Source organism: Strongylocentrotus purpuratus, unplaced genomic scaffold (genome assembly GCF_000002235.5).
Source record: "Strongylocentrotus purpuratus isolate Spur 01 unplaced genomic scaffold, Spur_5.0 spur5_scaffold_11, whole genome shotgun sequence".
Classification (NCBI taxonomy): domain Eukaryota; kingdom Metazoa; phylum Echinodermata; class Echinoidea; order Camarodonta; family Strongylocentrotidae; genus Strongylocentrotus; species Strongylocentrotus purpuratus.
In genome coordinates this window covers 8797671-8825526 of record NW_022145596.1, presented here as the reverse complement: position 1 = coordinate 8825526, position 27856 = coordinate 8797671, and the positions used below count along the sequence as shown (strand labels likewise).

At 35.6% G+C, this 27856-nt stretch overlaps 1 protein-coding gene across 1 annotated transcript in view; it reads right to left on the bottom strand.

Moving 5' to 3' along the window:
- Positions 1-2292: 2292 nt before the first annotated feature.
- LOC100891049 (uncharacterized protein DDB_G0271670) overlaps positions 2293-27856 on the bottom strand; it is a 39259-nt gene continuing 13695 nt past the window's right edge. The window contains exons 4-6 of the mRNA XM_030980566.1: positions 20304-20390; positions 18976-19006; positions 2293-2983 (exon numbers count right to left, since the gene is read on the bottom strand). Of these exons, the coding sequence (XP_030836426.1) occupies positions 2901-2983; positions 18976-19006; positions 20304-20390 (201 nt within the window). The 3' untranslated portion in view covers positions 2293-2900. The remainder of the gene's footprint in view (positions 2984-18975; positions 19007-20303; positions 20391-27856) is intronic.

The window sequence follows — 27856 nt, the reverse complement described above, 5'->3', positions numbered from 1 at the left end:
TATGCAAATCCCAAAATTGGCAATTCGGTCAGAGGCTTGTGACGTAGTTAAAGACAACTCTTTATTTCTCTTGACAAAAATATCTTTCATTTCTATTTTTTCTCCACAGCGCCTTCTCCCTCTGGGCACTGCATTATTATTTCTTTAAAATAGAAAGAACCCTCCAGAGTCTTACATTTTTAAAAATTGAAATTTCAACCATTTTGTTTTTTTTATACAAATGGGATGGTGTCCAGCACACTGACTTAACAGCCAATTTAAAGTACCCATAGGTATAGCACTTACAATTTTTAAAAATTCACACCATCTCATTTTTTGTTTGATTTTAGTATAAAAAAATCAACAGTCTGCTTCTCTGATTTTTCTGCTTTTTTTTATAGATTAGTTGTTGATAAAGGTTGGATTTTCCTTTAAAAGGCAGATAGCACTTACTTTTTTGCCCCAATTGGGTTTATTTTTTTTAAGGGTGCAGATCCAACGTCATTACTTGACCCATTGGCTACATTCCAATAAAAACAACACTTTCAGCTTCTCCAAAGAAACGTCTCCTTCGATTACAGAAAATTAGCAAAAAGTCGGCTTATTAGCGGTAAAGAGATTTAAAGAGCAGATCTTAGCTGTTTGGCAACTCACCTTCAAGGCTCTTGGCTGGGATTAGTCTCTAATTTAATAAAATTAAATTAAAATTGTCACTGACTGAGGAAACTATAACAAAATGGAAATTAATCCTTTTCAGCATTGAAATTTTGAGTGTCTTCACCTCAAAATGAATGTTTCATAAATTGCATAAAAGGCCATTTCCAATATCATAAGTCTAATCTCTTACACTGAATGCCAATGAAAGTTGTTCTAAATCCACTCCTGGACCTGGCGACTTTCGTACAAAATGCTACATTTTCTTTAGTGGATTAACCACTCCTGCCCTCTTGTCTTTAATAATACATGACGATACGTCGCCGTCGCCGTCGCCATGAATTGATGCACATAGAGACGAGGATGGCATCTGAATCAATCATGGTCTGGATGTTCTTCACCAACACCAGGAGCTCATCAGCCCAGCCAGGGAGGCTAGACTAAGGGAGCTGTCACCATTAGCCCGACTTTTCGGAGTACTGTATACACGGAAATATTCAAGTTACATAATTTTTTTCGCAGATATCGCGCTAAGATCAGCAAGCACAAATTTTAGAACTCGCAAAAATATAAGCATGACTTCTTATGCCTGTTTTGAACGGGCTGCATTGCATGCAACGCAAATTTAAGAACCCATGAATATGTTTTAGGGTCGCTCAGCGCGAAAAATTAATCACACAAAAATAACAGCGATTACAATAGCCCACTGATTTTGATCCCGGAGCTGTTTCCATTAGCCTGACTTTTTGGGATAGCCCACTGGTTTTGATCCCGAGCAATTAGCCCGATCACAACTTGTTTGAGCTAATTCACAGTGAAGATGGTAATCCTCTGTTGAGAGCCAGAAGGGCATTAGATCTATAATAGAGTATATATGAGTAAACACCCTTCTAGTTTTCAACAGATGAAATAATGGGCTACTTCACTTTTCAACTTTCATGTAAGTTTTTGAGCCATTATCCAAGGAAAACTAGGACTAGAATAGATTAAAATATTCAACTCATCAACCAATTAACGCGCTATGAATTTGTCAGTGCGAATACACTTGACTAATGGAGAAATATTGTAATTATGAAATTTTAATTAATTTAAAATCATGTACAAATTGCTAGCTTAAAGACAGCTTTCCCCGCCAGGTGCAATTACTCTAAAACATTTCTTTTTTTGTAAACAATACCTCCATGACAGCAAAACGCAGACCATAAAAATGTCATCCCGTTTTTATGAAGAAAAAAACATCCCATCAATCCACAAAGGTACTGAGCTGAATAATTGATTGGACATAAGGACAACATCATTAAATCCATCCTTCCTTGGAGGACGCAGAATGCTTAGCATGGCGACTCCCCCTTAGCAACAATACTTGATAATCTCTAATGAATAGTTTATATTTAGTAGGGACCCTCCGCATCGATCGCCTATCTGGAAGTGAATGTGTGGGCTGGGTTTATCAATATTTGACAAGTGTTTCTCAAAATGTTAGAGCAGTGTGCACAGATGGACTATTAACTAATGACAGAGAAAAGAGATCTGTTCCTAATGTACATGTATACCTGAAGGGGAATTAAACTTAAGGCTATTATTATTCTGAGATCATGGATTTGTATACTATCAAAAAGATTTAATGTTAATATAGAGCATGAATAAAATGGATTTTAATGACTCATTAATTTCTAACCAGATAATCCTTAAACTGGCAGCACCTTATATCATTTCATTACCAACACAATCTGAATTGCATTTTGGATGGATGAAATGATGCACAAAATATTGTTGTCTCCAACATTTTAAACAGGTTATCCTCAAATTGACAAAACCTATTTACATATCTTTTTTTGTTTGATGTTTTCAAATCTATTTTAATACTTTTTTTTAATGGATGAATGAAGTGATGCATGAAATGTTCTTCTTCTCTTCCTTTTTTAAATACATTTTCAGGGGTTGATGAAACCGAAGACCACATCTTCACAAGATAGCATTTAATTCAGCTAATGGAAAAGGCCTATACAGACATCTAAGTCCATTTCTATTGCCTGATTGACAAATGTTGGATGAATCAATAATTTCTCTTCCTCTCTGCTTTATTGATACATCTACTCATCACAGGTTATGTTTGTGTTTTTTTACAGTGTACTATCCCCGCATTCGCTATCAAACTTACAACAACAAAAATCTCATCATTCTGTTTCTTTCTTCCACCTCTCACACCAGTGCAAACCTTCTCCATCATCACTCCTTCTCTCGCTCTTCCTCCCTGCCTCTCTTTCTTACCTTGAACCTTTGCCCTCCTTGTCATCCTTGCTAGTCTTCTTCTCAGCATCCTTGTTGATAGTTTCAACCAGCTTCTTACCTATATATGGGAAACAAATTGAGATCAATTTGTTTTAGTCTAGTCACCATCAAACAAACATAGAAGACTGTAAATGAATTACTGATTTGTGAGGTCAATAAAAAGTATGCATGTATCACCTTTAGAGAGCCAGAAGGGTGTTAACTCCATGTAAAATCATTTAGGCTACATCCTTATGGTTCTAAGTTATAGAGGATAATTATGCTCATAGAAATAATGGGTTAACCAGCACTGCTGATCAACTCTCAAATACATCTCAGAATATTTGAAAGAAGAAATATACGATAACATTTCAATCCTCCTTAGCCTTCTTTATGATACAAACAACTTGCACTTATTATAATCTACTTAGTACATGACACTTGACTTGAAAATGTACCTTTAAATGTATTGATTTTCATAGTTAAATTGTGAGGTGATCATAGTATCGCTGACATCTCGTTATCCTTTCTTGTCATAACATTCAATGAAAGCATAATCATTAATCAGGGAAGGAACATCCGCTTACAGCTCCGAAATAGAACTAGTCTCTAAGCACAGACTAAAATTTGACATAATTGACAAAATTAACAGACTTCACGTTTAGCCTGCACCAGAGTTACTATCGCTATGTCAAGAGCACCTAGGTGTTGTGGTCAAGTGGATTCGTCTCCTGATTTAAATCCTGCTTGGTACTAATGTCCTTTGGCAAGACATTAATCTACATTTGCCACACTCGACCCAGGTGATGTAAATGGGTACTTGGCAGGAACTAATTCCTGGAAATGCCAGAGCGCCATAAAGGCAGCCATGCTGAAGCTGGGGAAATAATGTGGAGCGCCAGGAGTGTCGAGTCTGACAGACATGAACGCTTTGCAAGAACCCACTATTATTATCTATAAATTAGAAGTGACATGTGCAGTCTACAGTCCGGAGAGTCCAGACCCCACATTTTGACTAACAAGGATTCCTTTTTTTTTTTGGTCTGTTAAAATTCTGAATTTACATTATGATACTTGTACCACCTCAAAATTACAGTCCAAAATTGTCTGTTGAGAACAAAAAGGGCATTTATTTTTATGGTAAAAAAGTTGACGCCCGTCTGGCTCTAAAGCAGAAAATATCCTTACAACTATGGTATCGTCTGGTAAGAGCAAGAGGGTTGTTAAGTCATGTACATTTACACACAGTATAACCACACTTCTGGATCTATATGAATGTCAACACTCCCTGCTATATTAAGGATATTTTCGTTAAAACAAATGTTCTGCTTTTCTGTTGCATAGTAATTGATGCGAGCTCACTATCAATTCCATGATTCACAGACTACGAGAGGTGCAGAACACCGCAAATGACGACTCCGAGAGTATCGCGATCATACTCTCACCAGAGGATCAAGTAGCAGACTACTATTAAATATGCAATAATCCTGCCGTGTTTATTTATCAAAACATTGCAACGCTTCTGATAGCAGGTCACCAGTAATGGTAGGCGTCTAACGATACGTCAGACCCGATATCCTAAGCAACGTGACGGATTACTAATTTCCACTTCCTGATCCGTCGGGGGGGGGGGGGGGGAGGTGAAGATTTGTTCCCTACGCTTAAAAGTGCACGTCGTCGGTAGATGGTTCATTAACTGGTTAGGGATTGGAGAAGTTTTCCAGACGAGAGGCTGCTCGGGAATTTCCCTTCCTTTGTCTTTCGACAAATCCTAAAAAATCTACCTAGCAAAAAGAAAGTGGTCTTTTATCCGCTTTTCCTCTTGGGGTAAAATAAGGATTTAGTAAATGGTAACCAGCTTGTATTACAAATCGTCCTAATATTGTATCTAAATAACTACTAAGTCTTGGTAATCAGTCCTGAGGCATATACTCTATTATGGTCCTATTCATTCAAAAACATCCTTACTTTAGCTAGAACCTTCATATATTGATGTTTTGCCAGACTATCAAAAAAATACCATTATCTCTTAAATGGAAGGCACTTTTAAAATCCTCAAAATTTAAATCACATATTACTAATATTTTTATCCTACATGTACTTTGTTAAAAAATACAGAGCAATTTGTGAAGTTTTAAAAAGATGGATCCTGATCAGAATCTTGCATTTTTTTAGGGTGAACACAGAAATTTTCTTGTATTACTTTGACCACAATTCTGCCGTTTTTAGTGATCCTAATTATGCACTTATTCCCGCAAAGTTACAACAAAGGTCAGAGCAAAAAGATGGTAGAAAAGGGGAAATGATTTCACAGATCCTATGTGTAAACAGGAGCAATGAAAGTGTAAGATTTGAATCACAGTTCAAATCTTACCTTTTTTTTTCTAGTGTGTGAATGACTCAATTTATATGCAATTATTTTCACCATGTTTAAAGGTAAAGGCCAGTATTGGAAACGCCCCTATTTCAAAAAATGAAATGGAAGCTCTCATCACCAATCATGTGAAAGAATATGTTTTGACTAATACATGATGATAAAAAATTTGCCGGGAAACCGCCAACTAATTCATATATTTGGTAAATTTGTTTCTCTCATGGTCTGTGAGAGATATAGGGTAGTCCCATATACATCTTTCTATGTATAGTGCTTGTAACTTTACGAAGAATGGGCCAAATTTCTTATCATTTTGATGATTCCAGAACCTTGCAGATGCTAGATACTAGATGATCAACCTTTTCTGATCGATTCCACAACGTTTCTTTCACAATGCAATCGCATGACCATCACTGGTCTTTACCTTTAAGAAGAATCAGGGAGAGAGTGCGGATGTACTGGTAAAAAAAATTCTGACAGATTATCAAAAATTACATGAAATATCACACTTTCAAAACCTGTCATCAACATAAACTTAACCACATAATTACGACATTAGCAATAACGTTTCCGACTAACGTTTCTTTTTTCTGCTGAGTGCGGACATGACCCCTAGTAACACAGCGAGTCGGAACATGATAAAACATGACGACTGAAACAATCCATTCTTGGAGGCCGGAAATCATGCAGCTTCAGTTAAAGTCATCATGAAAAAAGCAAGAAAAGTTAGCAAATACATCGAAAACAATATGGAAAGTCAAAAGTTCAAGGAACTTCAAAAGGATAAGGATGTTGTTTTAACAGGGAGTGTCAAATAAACTAGACAGACACCTTGACCAAAAGATAAATGCCATTCTATTTCTCTTTATTTTTCTACTTTCATTTTCTAACTCATTACAAATGTTGACTTGACCTTTATAAAATATTCTCTCATCTAAAAGTCTTGATATACAATCTCGATAAAATACATATATACCTCAATTCATATATTACTGGTCATCTGTTCAAATGCTTCATACTTCTATTTGTTTGTATATAGGAGACAGTACTTTTATGAGAAATGATTTGAGAGCTTTCATATATCACTTATTAATCCCAAGAGGAGTGAAATCATATCTGCAGTGTAAAATGAGAATGATTGCTTTCCAAATTTCAAATTTTGAGTGCAAGCATATCGTCTCTTCTTTTCTGGAGATTTTGCAGATACCTTCTTGGTCATACATGTGTATTTATGTGTTTGTGCTATAAATGCTATAAATACAGTATAACAGTAATTTAATTTCTGTCAAATTTCAGGATTGCTTTACAATTTTCTAATCCCCACATGTCATAATTGTCAAATATTTTCTATAACTGCAAAATTGCTAATTAGAATACATGCAGAAAGATTAGGGTTTTTTGTTCTCCTCATAAGGAATTGCCTTGCATGAAATGAGTATAATCTCTAGTTTTTTGGATGCAGAAATAAATTAAACATACTTTAAATTTTCAACATGGCTTTTAATTTCTTTGCAACTTCTTAGTACAAAAGCAATTGTAATTCACAAAGATTTCTATTTACTGGATATTGAAGCAATAAAGTCATTTTCACATAGAAATCAATAGCCTTGTATGAACTGAACATAACCTTTCATTTATTGTATGCAGACGTGAGAGAAATGAATAACACATACTGTAAACCTGAAACACAAGCTCATAATGAGAAAGCAAAGCATGAAATCTAATGTGACGGTTTTTCTCTTTTTATATCATATTGTTAGTATATTTTGAGATGAATTATAATTTTTTATTACAATTTCCAAAATATCATAATCCATGAATTCTTTCATTTACTATAATAGTTCAGAATAAATCTAGAAAGCATTCTTCTAAAAAGCAATATCCCTGCTTGAACTGAGCATAACCTTTCACTTATTGTATGCAGACATGAGAGAAATGAATTACACATACTGTAAAAATGAATCACAAGCTTATGTTGGAGAAGCAAAGCATGAAATCATGTGACTGTTTAGCCAGAGGTTTAGATTACCAGTATTAGGTTCGTAATTATGGGCAACCACTGGGGAGCATGTGGTCGAGCGGGGGACGGTTAGAAGTGATTCTCATTCCAAAGTATGATTGCTATCTTCTTGCTGGAAATAACTTGTCTCTGGAAAGCATTTTGAGCTAATTAGTCTTGGGATCTTTATTTACAGAGAGGGAGGAGGGGGCAAAGAGAGAGTTAGGAGGAGACAGGAGGATGGGAGAAGGAAAAAGTGAGAGGAAGATAAAGAGAAAGAAGAGAGAGGCCCACATAGTGAGAGTAAGAGGGAGAGAGAGGAAGATTGAGACAGACGGAGAGATAGGAGAGGAAGGGATACAGGAAAAAGAGCAGAGAAAGCTTTTGATAGAGCGAGAAAAAGAGAGTGGGAGAGAGCGCAAGACAAGATTTAAAAAAAAAAAAAAAAAAAAATTTAACAAGTCCAAAATTAGGCAGCTGGTGCTCTAATCAAAGATAATCAAATCACAACTTTTGAATAGATGCTAATTATGATACCTGAATTCTATTTTCAATCACTACCAACTGATGAGATGAAAACAGACATACAACTATTCTGGCTCTCAGCAGAAGATACATGTCGTCTGTTTGGAGCCAGAAAGGAGTTAACTAGTATACTTTAACACAGATACTTTATTATATATATATATTATATTATATATTATTATAACCCCCTTCTTGCTCTGAACAGACATTGAATTAGGAATGGAAAAGAACAAACGTCACATATGTCATTTCATTATATATTCCTGAGGTTAAAAAACAGTTCACGATTAATGTCCTTTTTTCCTTCAAATCATAAATCTAATAGAGATTTCTGTCTCCTTACTTAAATCTATTTCCGTAATGATAAACAAATACTGACGATGATCTTTCAACACAGAAATGGCTTGGGTAATAAATCTCACTTGAAAAAACGCTGCTCGAATCCTAGAGGTTCAAATAATACAACAAGATACCCAGCCGCCCCCCCCCCCCACACTTTTGATTCTGTAATACTTTCCCCTGATTACATGCAAAGGATCCGAGAAAGAACAACTTGAAGACCATTACGCACAGGAAGGAATAAAATGGAGAAACAGAACTGATTATTTGTACAGCCGGGCTTCACCTCCGCCCGAACACACAAAGAGAAACTGACAGGACGACGTCAAAACCAGAGAAGAAAAAAAATGAAAGAGGGGCTCGTCATTATTAGCCCGATGATTCACATTACTGCAAACAAGAAACGTTTGATACATGAAATATTGGCATCTTGTTAAAGATGGACATTCTCATGGAAAGACACTATTGCAAAACTTTAGTGTCATGGAAATTGTGGTTCAAGTGTTTTGAGCCATGAAAAACTTTCGAGAATCAGAGTCATTCACAAAATTTGTGCACGTTTTAAGCATGCAACGTTTCTGGTTTCACAACTAGCTAGTGTTAATTTGCAGAGCAGAAGCAAAGAGATGGTTATTTTCTCAGCCTTGCCCTTTAAATATGACCTCAAGCTAATTATCTCAAGCAAATTAAGATTTGTTCACGAAATATATGTGTAGCCCATTATTTTGCCAATTGGGGTGGCAATTTAATGAAGTAAACGCACTAAGACTGTGTAGAAGCTCGAGCTAATTCCTTGTGGCTTCAGGAACTGCTTAACTCTGGCCAAAGGAGAAGAAGAATTTAAGTCTTGAACTACTGCAAAAGCTATAACAACTTTTACAAATGGTTGATATTTAATGAAAGTTTCTAGGCGCAAAATTATTATAACCATGACTAACAGAGCACAAATTTCCCATAATTCATGAACTTTCATGTCAAGAAAGTTCTTGATTTTACAGTATTTTTTCAAGAAATGTTGATTTGCTAATATTCTAAGCTCAAGCTTGTTTGGGCTAATGAAAACGCAACCATCGAGATAGAGACAGAAATACGACGAGGCTATCAGGCGGTAACATTCTGCATCAAGCCGGTATAATTGAATGTGATATTGAGAGAGAAACGTGAGTTATGTGGCTGGAAGTACCTGGTGGGGGAAGAAAAGTCGTCTCTTTTATTCTACTCCTGTGTTTGATCTTTAGAAGGGGTCTCTGGGGTGGATTGATGGGTAGAAGAAAGGAAAAAGAATGAGCAAATGTCACTTCTCAATACGTCAATTAGCGTGGTAAATTCACCACTACTGCTGTATCAATGGACGGATATAGCTTAAATAGGGAGGGTTGGAGTGGGTGGGGGATGGAAGGTGAAGGAGAGTAGGGGTGAAGGGGGGGGGGTGATAGTTGGTGGTAGTGTTGGTGGGGGTGGGGATGGGTAGGAGACAGATGATGAACTTTGAGAGTGTATGGAATTCAAATTGGAAAGATACGGGAGAACATCTTTACTGCAAAAGACACAAAGCAAACTGAAAGGAAATTTTACAATTCTAGTTTGCTTTCTCTCGACATCCCCTTCATCACCTATTCACCGTAAATGCCTGTGTATTTCAATCAATCAATAATATAAAAACCTTTTAAAGTAACAGGAGGGATTGCCTTTTTTATTTAACTAAGGGATCTTTATTCTTTTCCTTTTCTATCTTTTATTCATCCTCCTCATTTCCATGTTATCATATATATTTTACTACCACTTATCTCTTTAGTAAACTCTCTTATCTTGCAAAATCCATCAGTCATAATAGCATTCACGCAACAACCATACATTGAGGGTCAAAGCTCACTACAAAAGCCATCTAAATGAAATCCTGACAAATTTTATGGCCTCTCTGTTAAAACAAATCCAAAATTATGACTGTATGACCTTAGCCAAATAGTAAGCATTGTCTTGACTTTGTACATGTCCTTCATTCATCTTAACCCACAGCATTTCTAACTAACTATCTACATTTCTTAAATACTAATTTAACTAAGTGTTGTTTATTACATTATTTTGCTGCAGATAAATTTGTTTTGGACCGACTCAAGTGATCTTGCGTCATATTGTTTTTGAAGGAATTAAAATAAATAAATAAACATGATCGAAAAGACTATAAAAAATAAACAATTTTTGTTTTTTAATAGCCTTGTGCATCACCTATTGAAATGTGCAAAACATGAAAATAACTTTTTTTGTATAATCCAAACATGATTTCTACTTAAAATTGATTTTTGAAAATCTTTGCAATTGTGTTCATAATGACTTTAACATGACGACGATGATTCATATTTCGTTACTAAAAAACAATGATTCAGTTCACAAGGCCCCCCCCCCCCCCCTCCTTCCAATGACAAACTCCATCATAAGTTCCCCTGAATGTAAATAGTGGGCATTGACAGGGAGCAGACATGACTTGCAAATCTGCGGTCAGTTTTACGGTGAGTAAGATAGTCTTAATGAGGGCAAGATTCATCAAAGATCCATGCCCTAAAGAAATAGTGCAGTCCAATGTCACTCTGCACAATCAACGCCATGCTTTTCACCTCAAAACTTCACGTGTATATCATTTCTTAAGCACCTGAAGGGCATTGAATCCGAATTCTAGTTCATACCTTTATGACTCTGAGAAGGGCTAAATATAAATATCGCTCCACACAACTATTTTCATGGTTTTGCAGATGGATTACATTTTCATTACCTGCTTAATGCCACAAAATTATGAATCATTGAGCTTACTCTAAGGAGACAACATGATTCATGAGTTATCACATTTTAAAATGATGAAAAAACAAAGACAACTATTCCTCGAAACTGCCTGTAGATTTGTTTGAATATTTCAACATGGTGATAATCTCATGGAATTCCTTTAAAGATTCTTCCAAAGTTTTGATGAAATCTATTATTTTAGAGTTATTCATATACTGTGGTATGAATAGAATAGAATACCAATTAAAATTATTCTCATGGAAAATGATAATAAACCATTATGGTATATCACATCACATTATGATATGTTGTCCCTGAGTGCTTTCAAAGGAGTTTAGATACGATTGCCTTAGCTTCAGCCCTGGCAGTCAATATCATCATGAAGAGCACTTCATGAAATGCTTTTTTTATCAAATAAGTCAACATTCATCTTTTATACCTCACTGAATTAACACTTTAACAGTCATTACTTTCTCAAACCTCTAATGGGTGTCTTTCCTCACATTCTAAAACAAAAAATTCTATCGACTTTCATGGTCATGTTGAAATGTCAAATTTACAGCAGTTTAGGTAGGTAGGAAGAAAGGGCAACAGATGCTAATAGGGGAAAATCCCTCTGAACACATTATCTTCCAGTGAGTTCATATCTGCACATGATCAGTTGCTTTAATCAGATTTGTATTGGTTGTTCCCCAGTCTGCACACATCCACTAATAGGAGAACCAAAATAAAGATATTCACCAACGCATGCTTGACTTCACAAATTGGTGGGTTATGGAAATGCTACTAAAAAAAGAGACTGAGTCTCGCAGATTGTGCAAGTGTTGCAGAGTCAAGAAAGTTTAACACCACAAACTGCATGATTTGATTTCAACAATTTATTCTACGAATGAAAGAAAACGACTGGCATTAATGATTCATGAAGGCTTCGCGTCATGAAAGTTCTTTTGTTTCATGGTTCCTTTTACAAAATTTTACGGAGCTACCAAATGACCGCTCATAGTAATATACTAGGAATTTTAGCTTTGAAAGATGTTATTTTTCTAAAGATTTCAATGTCATTAACATAATTCCCAGATCAAAAGTGACATACATGCTAAGAACTTAGAAGTAAATTATATGTAGAGGAATAAATTGACAAATGCCAATTTGAAAAGTAAAATAATTTTCAATATGCCAATGAAATGCTATTTTGAAGATAATACTGATTTTCTTATAAACATTGTTTAATTCAATAAAAATCATTCAGCACCCCAAAATTATGGACTAAGCGTGTGCAGTGGCCTTTTAATAACATTTTTCTGTTCATTAATATTTTTTATAGCCTATGACATTATTAACCACATAGAGTGTACAAAAAAACAGGGGGAGGGGCTTGTTCTCTAGTCTTCACATGCAAACACGGCTTCCTTATCCCTCACTCCATCTCGTTTCTCTATCCTTCACGACTCGTCTCACATTTCCTCCCTGCATCCTCCCGCACCTTGGCAACCCGACCAAAAAAACTTGATTTTTCCTGGTGCGGCATCGGCAGCAGCGATAGATTGAAACATGAGACGTTCCAGCGTGAACGCGACTCGACCCAACCAACCAATCATACCTATGACTCACGTAACCCTTTGTAATACCCCGAACCGGTAGAAGCCTGGTTTGGCTATTAATAAAGGACAGTTTTGAGTGCAATGCGCTATATTCTAAAGAGGAAAATGCCGATGTATGTAGGCAACTTGTTCCCTTGACACAGAATTTTTAAACGTTAGCGATATTTCAATCACATTTATCAAAATGTGAATATTGATATTTTCAAGTAACTGTATAGAAAAAATCTTTATACATATATTACTATGGAAGGTCTAAGGGCTGTCTTTTAAAAAAAAATACATATATATATATATATATATTAAAATTGGGCGTTTTAAAAGGCAAAATTGGGCATTTTAAAAGGCAAATTTGATCACTTGAAAAATAGCATTATCAAATAAACCTGTATAGAAAGACCACTTCAGGATTTGAGACAAGCAGTCTTTATAAACATACTGCTTTGGCAGATTTATTTGAACAAATGGTTAAAAAATTATATAAGTGGCCACTATGTCAAATTTAGACTATTGGCCCATGGTATTGTCAAATGAAACTTGTAAATAAATACCATGTTGCTATGGCAGATTTAATTGAACACAGCTGTCCAGGGAACAAGTGGTTGCTAAGTCAGATTAGGAATATTGAAAAGGGCATTATCCAGTCACACCTGTATAGAAAGACAACCAAATAAATTGATGCGAGCAATCGTTATTGCCTTGACGGAATTAACTGAACAAAGATACCAAAGAGAATCAAGGAAAGGATACAAGCAGTCACTAAGTCAGATTCACACAATTGAACGATAGCATTATCGAATGCGACCTGCATAGAAAGACAACTAGGTGATAAAAACAAGCAGCATATGTACATATGTTGCTATGTTAGATTTGAATGAACAAAGATACCAAAGAGAATCAAGAAAATGTTACAAGTGATCACTATCAAAGGCCACTTTGAGTGCTTATGGCTAGCAATACCCCGTTATTACTAAATATAATAGATAATCCGAACGAAATCCCTTTAATCCCTTAATCCTGTGACAGGAAACACTAATCTAATGACCAGAGTATAAGTTTTTGCTCTGAACTGTTATCATACATCATAACAGTTTGATGATTATCAATGACAATGGAAAGCGATATAGACTGCACATGCATCTCAATCAATAGGGTGAAACAATAGACAGCCTGTGGTGATTCAATCCTATTGAACTGTATGATTCTATTATCTAGAACCTAATTCAATGACATTTACAGATCGTTTAAGCTCTAACGATAATGAACGATCAATGTTCCATTATCTCTAGTATGTATGAAGAACTCATGAATGATCACTGTTGTATTATCTCTAGTATGTATGAAGAACTCATGAATGACAATTTATTAATGATCACCGGTCAGTGAGAGATAAAATCAATATCCATAGATGAACATATTTCCCACCGCAGAATAATAAATCACTCAATTCCTAATTACACAGAGTGCAGAAAGCTGCCTTCATCGTACATGTAATGCATCATTTATTTCTGATTAAAGTACCCACTCAAGCTTGCCATGCAAACCAATTTGAAAATCAATACCAATTTTAATCAGTCCTTTGGATATGACAAGCGTGTCTGCGCGGGGAAACCGTGAATGGATGGCCGGCCGACGCAGCTACCATACCGCTTCTCATTATCGATCTTCCCTGATCGACCATTCATCCCCGAGTTCCTCTAGCCGATGTTAACACCCGTCCCATCAATACTACATCATCTCATCTGCCCAGAGCCAGAAGGGTGTTAACTCCGTGTTAAAGTATATGATTTAATGCCCTTCTAGCGCTGAACGGACGATCAGCCATCTCGAGATTCTATTGGAGTAGGGATTGTGTTCTCTGAATTTGCCAAAAGGCCAAGGCCCGTGATTTTCACACCAAGATGCCATTGCCCTTTATCTACCAAGTCGTATCAACGAGAAAGTAATAAATGATTGAAGAGAGAGAGAGAAAGAGGAAGGGTAAGAGAAAGAGAGTGAGAAAGGAAGCTATAATAAAATGGAATGAGAGAGTATAGAAAAGAAAAATTGTGAGAGAGAGAGAGGGGGAGAGAGGGGGAGAGAGAGGGGGGGAGAGAGAGGGGGAAGAGAGGGGAGAGGGGGAGAGAGGGGAGAGAGGGGAGAGGGGGAGAGAGGGGAGAGGGGGGAGAGAGAGGGAGAGGGGAGAGAGAGAGAGAGAGAGAGGGGAGGGGGAGGGGGAGGGGGAGGGGGAGGGGAGAGATAGAGAGAATGGGAAAGATGTAAAACACAATAAAAGAGGACAAGACAAAAATCTCAGGGAGGGGAGGAGGGGGATACAGGAAGAATGGACGAGAAGAGAAGGAGGAGAGAAAGAGAGAAGGGAAACAGAAAAAAGAAATATTATTAAGGGAGATGTATTGAAAATGGGACAGGTGGAAAGATTTAGAAATGATGGAGATAGAGAGAAGAGAGATTACAACAACAAAAATCAATTGGGAGAGAAAGATCAGAAAAGGGAAAAGGCGACTGAAAAGAGAGATAGAAACAATGAGAAAGGGAGTGAGAGGGAGAGAGAGAAAGAGAGAAAATGAGATAGAGAAAGCTACGTCATAAATTACCTATTCCCTTGATATTTCTTAAATTTCATAGTCAGTGAGCATGAACATTTCATATCCAGATGAACATTCATTTATCACACTTGGTGAAAAGGGTCAATCAAGCAATATCTAGAGCAGATCGTTTAAAATGAAATAATGACATTCCTCAACAATATATCAAAAGTCTCTTTTTCACCAAATTTGAAATATCAAGAAGTGGTAATGTTCAAAAAGCTGAAAGTCATGTTTTTGCATATATGCCACACTGTAATTATGTTTATTCTAAATGACTAAGGTAAATTTGTCACGATACTCACTATGCCAATTGGGAATTCTGTTGTTAAGACAATTATTGAGGTAAGTAACATACTAACAATTTGACAGTGTTGAATAACTGATAACCACCAATCCACACGGAAATATTTGAAATAATAAAGATAAGATAATGAATGATTCAGAGACACATCTTTGGGTCTAATAAAGCATTCCCCGCCTAGACTTTCACCTTTCTCCATTATTGTTTGGGAACTGTAGGACACAAAATCAATAATCATCTTGCAAATCTGACCAATAAAACAAATCAAAGTCCCCTAATAAATTCTTGAATACCAAAAAAAAAAAAATGGAAGAACAGCCCATGAAACTGTATTAATCATTCATTTTGGCGACATTCCTGACAGTTTTATGAGGCCCCCTGACTCTAGCTCTGCCATGATTTTTCTTTAAAGTCACAACAGAGAATTAGTCCTTTGAAGATTTTAGAGATTTTTTCAATGGAATACTGCCCTCTGATGTGTATTTAGAAAGTAAAAAGCGGTCATGTCTCAGTGTGCATGAACACTTCCATGCAAACAATAACAGAAAAAACTATACATTAAACAGCTTCTCCATATTTAAAAAAAAATCATCTTTGCTAGCTAAAATCATTTATTACCATATGTCTTTGAATATATGATCTGAATATGAATATGAAATTTTATACCAAGGTACAATAGCAAAGCAGAATCATAAACTTTGTACATGTATGTTTGTATTCTAAACTAATGATTGAAAAATTGTTAGGTCTCACTAGAAAGATGGATGAAGGGGGGGGGGATAGGTAAATAGTTAAAATGTATTTTTGTTAACAAGAATCATACTTTTCGGCATGTGTGAAACATCATTGATTATTGAGCTTTTGGACACAATTTCAATCACACAAAAAATTTCAATCAGAATTTTAAAAAAATAATCAGGATTCCTCCCTTTGCATCACATGTAACAACAAAAGTCAGTGGCAGTGATATAAAAAATCAAGCTCAAATCTCTCACGTGAACAGGTGCAAAATTGGTGATGTGTGAATTAATCGCAGTCCAAATCGCACACTCATCTTGTATGAATGGGGTCAATGGCAATTTTTTTTTTCCAATCAAAAAAATGAGCATATCCTACTTCAACATACAATGTATCAGACAACAAACCCATTATCCAATTTGATATTGGAATAAATTTCATCATCATTAATAACTCCTCCAATGGTTGAATACAAGTGCATGAAACTAGTTCCACAGATCTAGGTTAATGCATTTCCTTTATTAATAACAGATTTTAAAAGAAAACAAAACAGGCACAGGTGATGTAAGATGTCTACCTACCCACATATTCATCTTATAGGATTGTGTGGGGCACGCAATTATAAATTTGGTCATTATCAAAATATAATTTCATAACGACAACAGTAGTGCAATAACAAGAACAGTAATCTAGAACTCTGATGATTAAACTGCTTTTCTTCAGTTTGAAGCAAGAGGGCATTAACTCTGTGTTAATGATATGAGATAACAGCTTTCTGGCTCCAAACAGATGACATCTACATGTAACAGTCATTCAGAGTCGTTTACTAGACACCAAGTTGATAAAAGTAATCCGGATACGAAACAAATTTCCTAAATTTTTGGATATTTTTGATACCGATGCACCTTCGAGGCCAAAACCGGTTACTTACATATCAAAATAACCATTTGATGTATATATATAGTATTGATTGTTTAGGATTTATCTCTCATTCTGTCACAAAAAACTTTGTTATTCAATGGATTGTAAATATCTCAAGGATGAAATTGTTCACTGAATTACGATTCACAATTAAAATTATATTAATATTGATCAATTTGAAACAAATGAATATTTCAAATTTCAAAAAAGAGAAAAGCTATGTATTGTCATATAAACAACCCTGGCTGGCTATTAACGTCATTTTATAACTTTCAAATCTGATTGATGAAAATTGACACTTGATAAGGTCAAAGGTCTATAAAAGACCTCCAAGATGGACCAAGAAAACATGTTTTCAAAAATACAATGACAAAGATCAATACAGTGTGCAGCGTCGTGAATTTTAAAGGTAATACAAAGTTTTGGTATGGGGTCATGAATTTGGTTCAAATCAACATATTGGAAGCATATGCGGTCCTACAATATTCAGAAATCGTTGTCGCGGTTGAAATCGAGTCTAAAGTTATCGAATTGTAAATAATAAACGCTTTATGTTGTATAGCTCCCTCTCAAGGTCAAGATACTAAATAAGCTATAAAACAATGTTTATCAACTAAATTCAACCGATTACCAATTCCCGTTCGGAAATTATATATCACAACTACATATTCTGAGATTTTCATGGTCTCAGCTACCATTGTACGGCCTTAGGCGCTATTTGAAATTAATCAAAATTTACCGGGAGCACCGGTAAATCTTTATATTCAATTTTTCTCAAAAGCAGAAGTGTTTTACGGGCTAAATTTTCTTGTGCTTATAATACATCCACAGGGGGCATCCAAATATATCAAAATTGTAAAGAATCACTATCCACCCAATTTTCAAAATTTCCCAAAACTCTGTATTACCTTTAAGAGCAAAATTCTAGGGTCTTGTTTTTCTATGCATATTGCTTACTTATGATACATTTTCTATGAAGGTTGTGGGCCTTGTATCTTTTAACAATTTTTGGTAATGATAATTGAATAATATACTCTTTGTACAGTGCATATAATGTAATAATAATTCCCATGAGCATTTTAAATGAGTCAGTATACACAGTACACTTCAAGATATGACTCCTACAAGGTGTACCCATTCAACACCTGAGTCGAGAGAGACACTTATGAATAAAATGCCTTGGTAAAGGACATATGCACCAGGCAGATACTCAGATCCTCTAAACCTCAATTGTGAGACACCAGAGAATGGAACCACTTTATTACAATGCTCTAATATATTTCATTGTATTTATTCTTCATCATTGTCAGACCTTTCAGACCTTTCAATTGCATTTCACACATACTAGCATTTCTACGAATTATCTGATGAGATCCTTTATATAGAATACATCAGCCCACGGGAAACACATTACACCCTCAAAGCACATAAGGGGTGGATTTATAGATGGAGGATAAAAATAGAACTGAAGGTATCTTCTTCCCCCATAGGGCACTATGACGTTACCAACATCACGCAAGCAAGCGTATAAGAACGAGCCACAGATGGCGTGGGCGAGCTATTTTATGGCGACTGACTAGTCTAACAGTACAAACTCCATTTTCACACTTGACTCTCAGTGCAGTCTCCATTATGACATTCTAACCAAGTTCACTGTTTCTAGAGCAAAGCCTATGGTGATTTTAGAAAGTGAAATAATAGGGATTATGTACATGTAGTCTGTAATTAAGGTAATTCAGACCCAGTAGAGTATGTGCTATATGATTTTGTACACATAAATTATGCATTTTCGTTGAGAGTAGATCTTGTCGCCGGAAAATAAGGGATTGAACCATGATGGCTGCATTTCTATTTTCAAGGGATATTTATTAGTGCAATATACAAAAAATCCCAACTCAAATGATACTTACGTGGGACTGTAGGCTGTGCACCACTTGTATGCTGTTGAGAGAAGAAGAAGAAGAAAGGATATAAATTGAGGAATACAAAAATAGGTTATATATCAGACTTAAGATAATATTTAATAGGCCATATAAAACTAGAAAATATTCCCATAAGTTTGTGTGATGAACAAAGAATGTCGTAACTGATGCTTCTGAAAATGAAATATATGCTTTATATAGGTTTTTTGTGGAATATATCCTTTATATACCGGTAGGTTTTTTGTGTAAAAGAGAAGAATATTTTCAGATTGATGATCATTGACCCAATTTGTAGTCTTGAACTTTTAAAAGATTCCTCCCTTCTCCTTCTACTTAAACGATCCTCCATTCCTTTCTATCTTTTCGTAATTACAGATACAGACCATGATGCACAGTTCAAGATTAAACTCTGTGACACATAAGAATTCTATATCTGATACCCATCAAAGGGAAAAGCGTAATCACATATGATATAGGGTTTCACACTCTGAACATCTAATGTAAATGGAACCCCTCAGCGAGTGAAGCAAATGCGGAGGGTCTGGTATTAAAGGGGATGTCCATGTCGGAAAAAATAAAAGCATAAATAAGAGAATAGATCTGTGAAAGATGCAGGAAAATTTGAAGAAGGCTAAGAAATGTCTGGACTTTTGACTTAAATAATCAGACAGAAATTGGAAACTCTTTGATTAGCAGTTCTCCTATTTATTGTGTAGTCAAATTGGTACAAAATCCAATTTTCTCTGGAAAGAAATAATTATTCCAGTGCCCTAGTTATATCATTAGACACATATCCTTACACAAGGCTCTGTGAAATAGATCAAGTCCTTGAACAAAAAGAAAATGGGAATATATGGAATAAACAGAATATATTAAGGCTTTTCCTGCTTATGGACTTTGCTTACAAGATGTTCTCTACAGTGAATATTTCTTCTTTTTCTTAGTCCCTTAAATTAGAACTCAATCCACCAAGATTTTGACATTTTAAGTTAGCAATTAATGCATACCAGAGTAAACGGCTGGACACATATTTACGATTCGATGATAAAAGTGTAAATATTAGGAAATCAGTCTTTATAGAAAATATGCAAATGAACACAGATTTTTAGAGATCTAAATCATTTTCTACAGAGACTGAATATCGTTATCAAATCATTGATAAGTGATCAGCTCCTAAAGTCTTTGCCATTTGGAATAATATGTCTTCTTCTTTTTGTTCAGTCTACTGTCGTTCTTTTTTGGTGGATGTGAGAGGGGGGGATTTAATCTGCATGGGGTGGGGTGCAAGTACGAAGAATGAAAGGAGCTGCACTTACCGAAAGGTCGTCAAAGGGAAACTTAGGCACTTCAGCTTTGACAGGTGTCTGTATGGCAGATACTGGAGTCTTCAAAGCAGTCATTTTCTGAAGAAGAAAAAAATCAAACCACCATTTAAACATCTAATCACATTCCAAATTTATATAATTCATACAATTTTCAGCCATTTTGTTTCTCATAAGGGAATAAAGCAGAACAGTACAGGTAATCGAATTTCAATTAAAAAGATACATGATACCGACATCACATGAATCATCACTGTCTTACTTCCAGATCGGAAAGACCTAAGTTAAACCAGTAGTGGAAAGTTTTAGAATTGAGTTCCAAACTTTTCAACATTTCGTCCCTGTTTTCACAAAGTGACGGTAGTGAGGAAAATCGTAACGCAAAGTGAATGCAATTTTTTTCTCACTACCGTCACTTCGTGAAAACAGTGACGATTTGTGTGACAAAATATTCTCCAAGTAAACATAATAGATACTTTCAAGACATGACGTCTATCGCAATTACTTATAGCATAATGCATCACCTATAAAATATATATTGATCTTTGAGCATGTGCTATACAACCTAGTTTTGAAATGTTGAACTTGCTAAAGGCAGGCCAAAATCTTAATGCATTTATCATCTTTCAATCCAATACATAAATATGACTTATAGAGCTTAAATGAAGATTATAGACAGGCCGAAATCTTAATGCATTTATTGTCTTCCACAAATGCTACTGTCTTATCCAATACATAAATATGATTAATAGAGCTTAAATGAAGATTATAGAGAAAATTGAGTCCTGGTCACTTGACTCTTGTCAAATCCCTTACTTCGTTTGAAACTTGGACAGCATATAGAAATAACATTGAGACGGCTTTTACCAATAATCATTCATTTTAACAAGGGGTTTTCCCCTGCAAGATAACATGCCCTTTGGTTATAGGAGATCAGCAGATGTACCCCAGAAAAGGGTTGCAAAACACTTGCCTTTTATCTCCCTTTGAGAAATTAAGCTACATGAACTGACACAAATGCTATCCCGTGTGCATCCATGCCGTGAAAAATCCATCTCGTTAAAGACGAGTTAGAAGTAGGTCACATGTTCACATCAGGCCCCTCCTCATGAGACTGAGGTTTGGATTTATAGCTTGCTCATTCTCATTCGGGGAAATAAACCCGATCAAAACAAGTTTGATGTAACTCATAGTGAAGATGCACGCACATAGGTTTTAAATTAAAATCGTACGACACTTGCTCCTAAGATGATTGCTCCAAATCCGTATTCAGTCCTGGACCCAACACTAAACCTATCCCTAACCCTAACCTTAAAACTAGCCTAAAACCCACTTGCAACACCAACCCAAACCCTATGCTTTTCGAGAAAATAAAGCCTGAAGCAATTGTCACTGGTGCAAATGTCGGAGCACCATTTCACCTTTGAGCTTTAGGACTTTAGCTGAAACTATTATTCCAAGCCAAATAGGTCTAGTTTGCAAAATAGCCTACTATGTGGCCTATTAGCAGGCCAATTCACTACTGAAGACACACTCAGAATATCATATCGTCCATTTAATCTCTGAAGCCATAGGTTGTTAACTCATACTATTTTAGACAGAGTAAAGACCCCTCTGGCTCTGAAGCTCAAATCAATTCCTAAAACGGGTTTTTTTTTTTTTTTTTTTTTTTGGGGGGGGCTAATGTAAATGGGGAACTTCAAACTCTTAGGTGTTTTTGAGTAGTGTTAATCAGTCAAATATCTCAAGCTAGAGCTTGTTTGGGCTAATGGGAATGCATCTATAAGGCAGCATTTAGTTTTTCAGATTTTATGTTTCTCCTCATGTTTCAAATACAATGCCAGGGGAAATAAAAACAATTTTTGTAATACAATCAACTTATAGAATGTTAACCCCCTTTGGGTGCAATGATGCAATGAAAAACTCTTCCTACGTGTATGCTACATCAAGATTAAGTAAAACAAAAGAAAATGAAATTCTTTCAAATGATTTTAGGCCCATGCACTTACATGTACATTTTAGAAGTTTTTTTGTTTTTTTAATGGTTTTTAAACATATTTACACGACAGGAAAAACCCATTTAAACAAAAACACTCCAGAGGGAGGTGGATTTTTTTAATTCAGGTGCCTAGTAATTTCCCACAAAACTCTGGAATGTGAGAAAAACCGACAATTTTTACATGTAGTGTAAAATGCCCCTATTGAAATTTCTATGTCATTGCAACATAACTTTTTTTTTATGGAAACAGAAAGTAATGGAACACAAGACAGCTCAATTATGAAATTTTAATCTTTTAGGTTTCCAATGTGTTTTTGTTTTCAATTGAATTCAAGACAGATTTATGAACACATGAAACACTTTTGCTTTCCTCCCGTGATTGACGTATTTCGGCAAGCAATTGTTTGAAAAAATTGGTTGGTACTAAGTTAGGAAAACTATGATCAGGCACTAGAGATTTGCAGATATGATCTTTATTACTAATGAAAATTGCCTATTATTGAAATAATTTCTTTGGCATAAAGGTACTAACACAGATAGTACTCACACATTTCCCAGAGTTCTTATTAACTATTGTATGAACACAGCATACAAATGAAATAATGTAACATTATTTATTCTACTGCAAAAAACAGAAATGATCACGCCACAAAAATTTCATGCATTGATAAAGACAGCTAATTTAACAGCAAATTTTGTTTCGTAAGTGGCAAAAATGCAGTGTCATATCAGTTTTGTGATTCATTTATTTTGCTACATGAAACTTTTGCAGGTCTGAACCACTCATGAAATATGCAAAAATTATTTAATGTGTACAAAAAATGTTTTCTTTACACTAATGTAAACACGACTTTAGTTACATTAGTTCGAACATCTAAGGCATATCATCTGAACATTACACAATTGGTTACGTAATACGTCATTGTAACGTTCGCACATTTCAATACGTGAAGCACAAGGCTATTGAAATTGCCAAAGGTTGATTTGTCAAAAGTAGTTGAGATCATGTTACATAAATCCTATTTCAATTCTTTTTTTCTATCACATGAAACTTGATGTGAACAGAGCCATTTCAGAACATGTCAAATTTACTCCTAATTGTTTTACATGATATTTAATGGGAACACAGCTTTAATTAGGAACATACTAGTATGTACAGCCAATCTTCACAATATCCCAATAACAATCTTCTTTCTTTTACGTCATACAAAATGTGAAGAGGGGTAAATTTTCAAAACATACAGCCAACCTACATGATACATAATGTGAACGATGCTATATTTTCGAACATAAGGCCCATCTAAAATGTGAACAGTGCTGTACTTTGGAAAACACAACCAATCTGCACATAATATCCTAATTCCAATCGTCTTTATTGCACGTGATAGTGTTCACAGGTGCTCTCTTATCTCTTCACAGCATTCCAAATTGCTCCTTGTCCTTCCGCTCTGCACCTGCGCTCAATTTCTGCTACCCCCCTCTCTCTCTCTCTCTCTCTCTGTTTGTCTCTCTTTCTCTCTCTTGCTCGCTTTAAAGGTGCTATCAGCCAATTATACAGGTAAATAGATTACACTTAAATCGATTAACTGCTAGCATGTAAATATATACAATTCTTAGCAAATTATTCTATTTAATTTTGAAGTATTATGATTATCTAAGATCGTTTGAATACACTCAAAATTTGTAAGCAAAATGGTTTTGTTTTATAATGAGAGATAAATTTGCATAAATTCAGTATGTGTTTTCCAAAAGGACATGAAAAACACATCCAAAGTCTTGAGAAAAAAATTCTGAGAACACAATTATTTTTTTTCCTCCCTGTTATACTTTCATACCATAAGTGAAATATATCATGTGAGAACTCCAATGCACTTTAAGAGATTAATAGAAACAACCACGCATATTTCTGTGGTTGCCAAATTAAGCTAGAAATCATCAAGGCATGGACAATCGGCAATCCCTTCGCTCATGTAACTCATCGTACATTATGTAAATAGCACATTGTTGGTTGGTGTTAACAATATACCTGTAGGTGATTACAAAACCCACACCACCGACAACAAATAAAAATTTTCATTATCGCTTCGCCCACAATCTAGTCCTCAATCACCGCATTAAAGATCACTCATCTTGTTTCATCCAAAAATAGTCTGGAAGCACAGACTTTTATTTCACACTTAAAACAAATTTCCGTAAGTCTTGCGCAGAGCCTAGATCTATCAGTCTCTGGCTGTGTCAAAGCACAGAGCCTATGGGGTGCACTCGACCGTGCAGTCGGCATAGTCTCTTAGCGCAGACACTCTGATACATACGCACTACAACTGACAAGGTTAGATAGAGCCTGCATACTAAACCCAATAGCCATGAAATAAAACCCTTCAACCAAGGTGACAACTCTCACTCCCAATCCCAAAATAAACCTAAGTGGTTCCCTCAAAATAAATGAGCTTTTGCCTGAATTCGGCTCTGCGAGTGGCTTCGCTGAGTTCGGCATGTAAGTATCCCAGTGGGAGAGGAATACATTGCGTAATATAAATGCTGCTTAGATCAAACAGTGCGTGACTATTGTCATCCACTTACAGTTTCTATATGCCCCATACAGGGGAGAAGGATAAATCATAAAATTGCAATAATCAAAATCGCTCAGCATGATATTTTCCTTATTTTTTTCTTAATCTCTCTCAGGTGAGAAAAAAGTGATAGCTTGCAGGGAATTTAAAGGAAAAGGGACCTGGTAACCATTATTGTTCAGATGAGAGAAAAATACTGCTAAGGTACTAAATAATAATGATGATAATAATATTCTGTGTTTATATAGCGCTCAATACATCGATCCAACGATGTGCCTAAGCGCTTTACAGTCTTACAGATATATTATTACCCTGGTCATCGGATTCAGGCTTACCGGCACACAATGTATGCACATTTTCCAATTAAAGACAATCTCAAAGTTTGAGTGAAAAACAGCATTACTAACAATTAAAATGGGGAAAAACTAAACTGATTGATTCATTATTTTCTGCCAACTACATTACTATAATTAATTAAATTTAAGGTGAATGTAAATTGTCACAAAGCAATGTATAGACTCTCTATATCATTCAAAACATTTTCTTTCCTGCGTGTATCCATTTTTTTTAATTGTCTTAGCTGTGTACATCTGACACAAAAGGCAAGTAATCAAGAGGGCCTGACTCATGATCATGAGATACAAAGCATGAGATCACAAATAACCTCAATTTATAAAAACAAATATAACATTCATCGTTGTCTAGTATCACATATATTCACCTCCCAATTCAAAATTTCCCTTGAGCCATTATATTTCAACCCCGGCCTGCTGCCTTCGTGACATATAACATCACTCGGGGGAAGTCAGTTCATATATTTTGTTATATTTAACGCTGGAGTTTGCAATATTTGTATAATATAATATTCTTATCCCAGATGTACACCCCTCTCACTGTAAGATATGTTTATTTGGACGTTTCTCTACATGAAATTCATCTAGATTATCCATCTGTGTGAATGTCTTATCTAGCATCTGGGACAAGCCAGCAAAGGGTTAAACCCTTGCGCCTATTACTCTTGCCCTCCTACTCCTCTCTCAAGATGGAGGGTCCGTCTCCGTCTCGGGGGAATGCGCAGAGCTTTAGAAACAGCACGCTCCCAAACGGCTGGCTAGCTGGCTGGGTAGCTGGGGCTGTGAGCTGGCTATACTCTAGCAGCGAAGCAGAGAGGTAACTTGATCTATGCCGTCAGCCACTGATAACTGAAGTGTCAACCATGGCTGAAGATTTAATAAGGTTCCGTTCACACACGAAACTATCAGCCTTCCAGTCCTTTCGCACACAGGGAATTGTTGTATAAAAACACGTATAATAACCATTCACAAATATCAGCATTATTTCATGAGCGTGAAATTTTCTGCTGTTACAGTAAGATATTAAAACTATATTTTCAATTTTCACAATTCACAAAAGAAAAAATGAAAAAATATATTGTATCTGTAGATTTATAGTAAAGTGTTGTATAGCTTCCAACATGTGAATGGGGCAAGGGGTTTATGAGGTGATGCTCTCCTGTATACATGTATTGGCTCATCAGCCTGGCAATACAGTTTTACATTACATACATCCCATTAGGCCACTTCAGCCACAAAGACCTGTTCACAATTAAAAATTATGCTGGAGTGAAGGGATTAAGAAACCTTTCTCTACAGCAGGCATTATTTTCAAATCAATTTCGTTTTTGTTTTATCGCAAAGATAATGAAGGTACTGTTGCCCATGAAGTTAGAATAATTGTTCTTTTTTAATGAAATGATTGCGAGAAAACTATTTATTTTTTGACACGTGAAGTTAAAGTTTTCTCAGAACTTCATTGATCAGTCTAAACAGTCATAGAGATTGATCTCATGAAAAGAGGTAAGAAAAAATAATTTCAACTTGATGGGTAACAAATAAGAGATCACATGTTTATACAACCTGTGCAATACAACAGTGTATGTATTTTTAATTAAAATCTAATTAAATATTTAATTCTCAATGTTATCATTAGTAATTCTTAATTCAATTTGTTTCAGCCTTTGGCTGCTATTTTGAATGTATGCTTTGTAATCAATAAAACCACTTCAACAGCGACTATACTAGTCTGCAAATACAGCTCCATGTATATATCCCAGTAGACCACTTCAGACTAAAAGCCCTATTCACATTTGAACATCATGCTGATGCGAAGGGATTGTGAAAATCACTTTCATGACATGCATTAAATTCTTTGTTTTATCTAAAAGATTACATATGGCATGACATTTCTTTGACATTATCATTAGGTAACGAGTCTCTACCTTCATACAAAAATCGCTTGTTCCATATGGTACATCATATATTACAAAAACAAAATATCATACTTCGTTTCCAACAATACCATTATCAGTGTGATGGTACAATATAATACGACCCATCAACCTAGAAGTAGAAATATTTACTCTCTCTGCATACATACATGTACCTTTTGGTAGGTTCACAGACTTTAAGTGCCAGATTAAGTCAAATGATTATAATGTTAATCTATCATATAAATCATTCGGTATCATGGTATATTTACCTCACAACAAAAGGCCCGTCTTCACTATCTCGAGATTGCCAAATATCCAGCTAATTTGCGTCTTCTTTAGACCGAAGTAGCAAATTAGCTGGATAGTTGGTCGGGATAATATCCCAAGATATCTCGGTCTAGATTGCAAAATATCCCACGATTTTCGGCGCACATGCGATCTATACCACTCAGTGCGCTAGTACAACTAGTAAACACAAAAAAAACAGAAATCGTTGTGCATGACGGGATCGGGATATTTGACTCCGTACTTCTGTCTAATGAAGACGGTCGCAAACTATCCCGCTAGTTGGGAAATAGTGGGATATTTTGCAAACTAGACCGGGATATTATCCCGACCAACTATACAGCTAATTTGCTACTTCGGTCTAATGAAAACGCAAATTAGCTGGATAGTTTCGATCGGGATAGTTCAAATAGCTGGATATTTG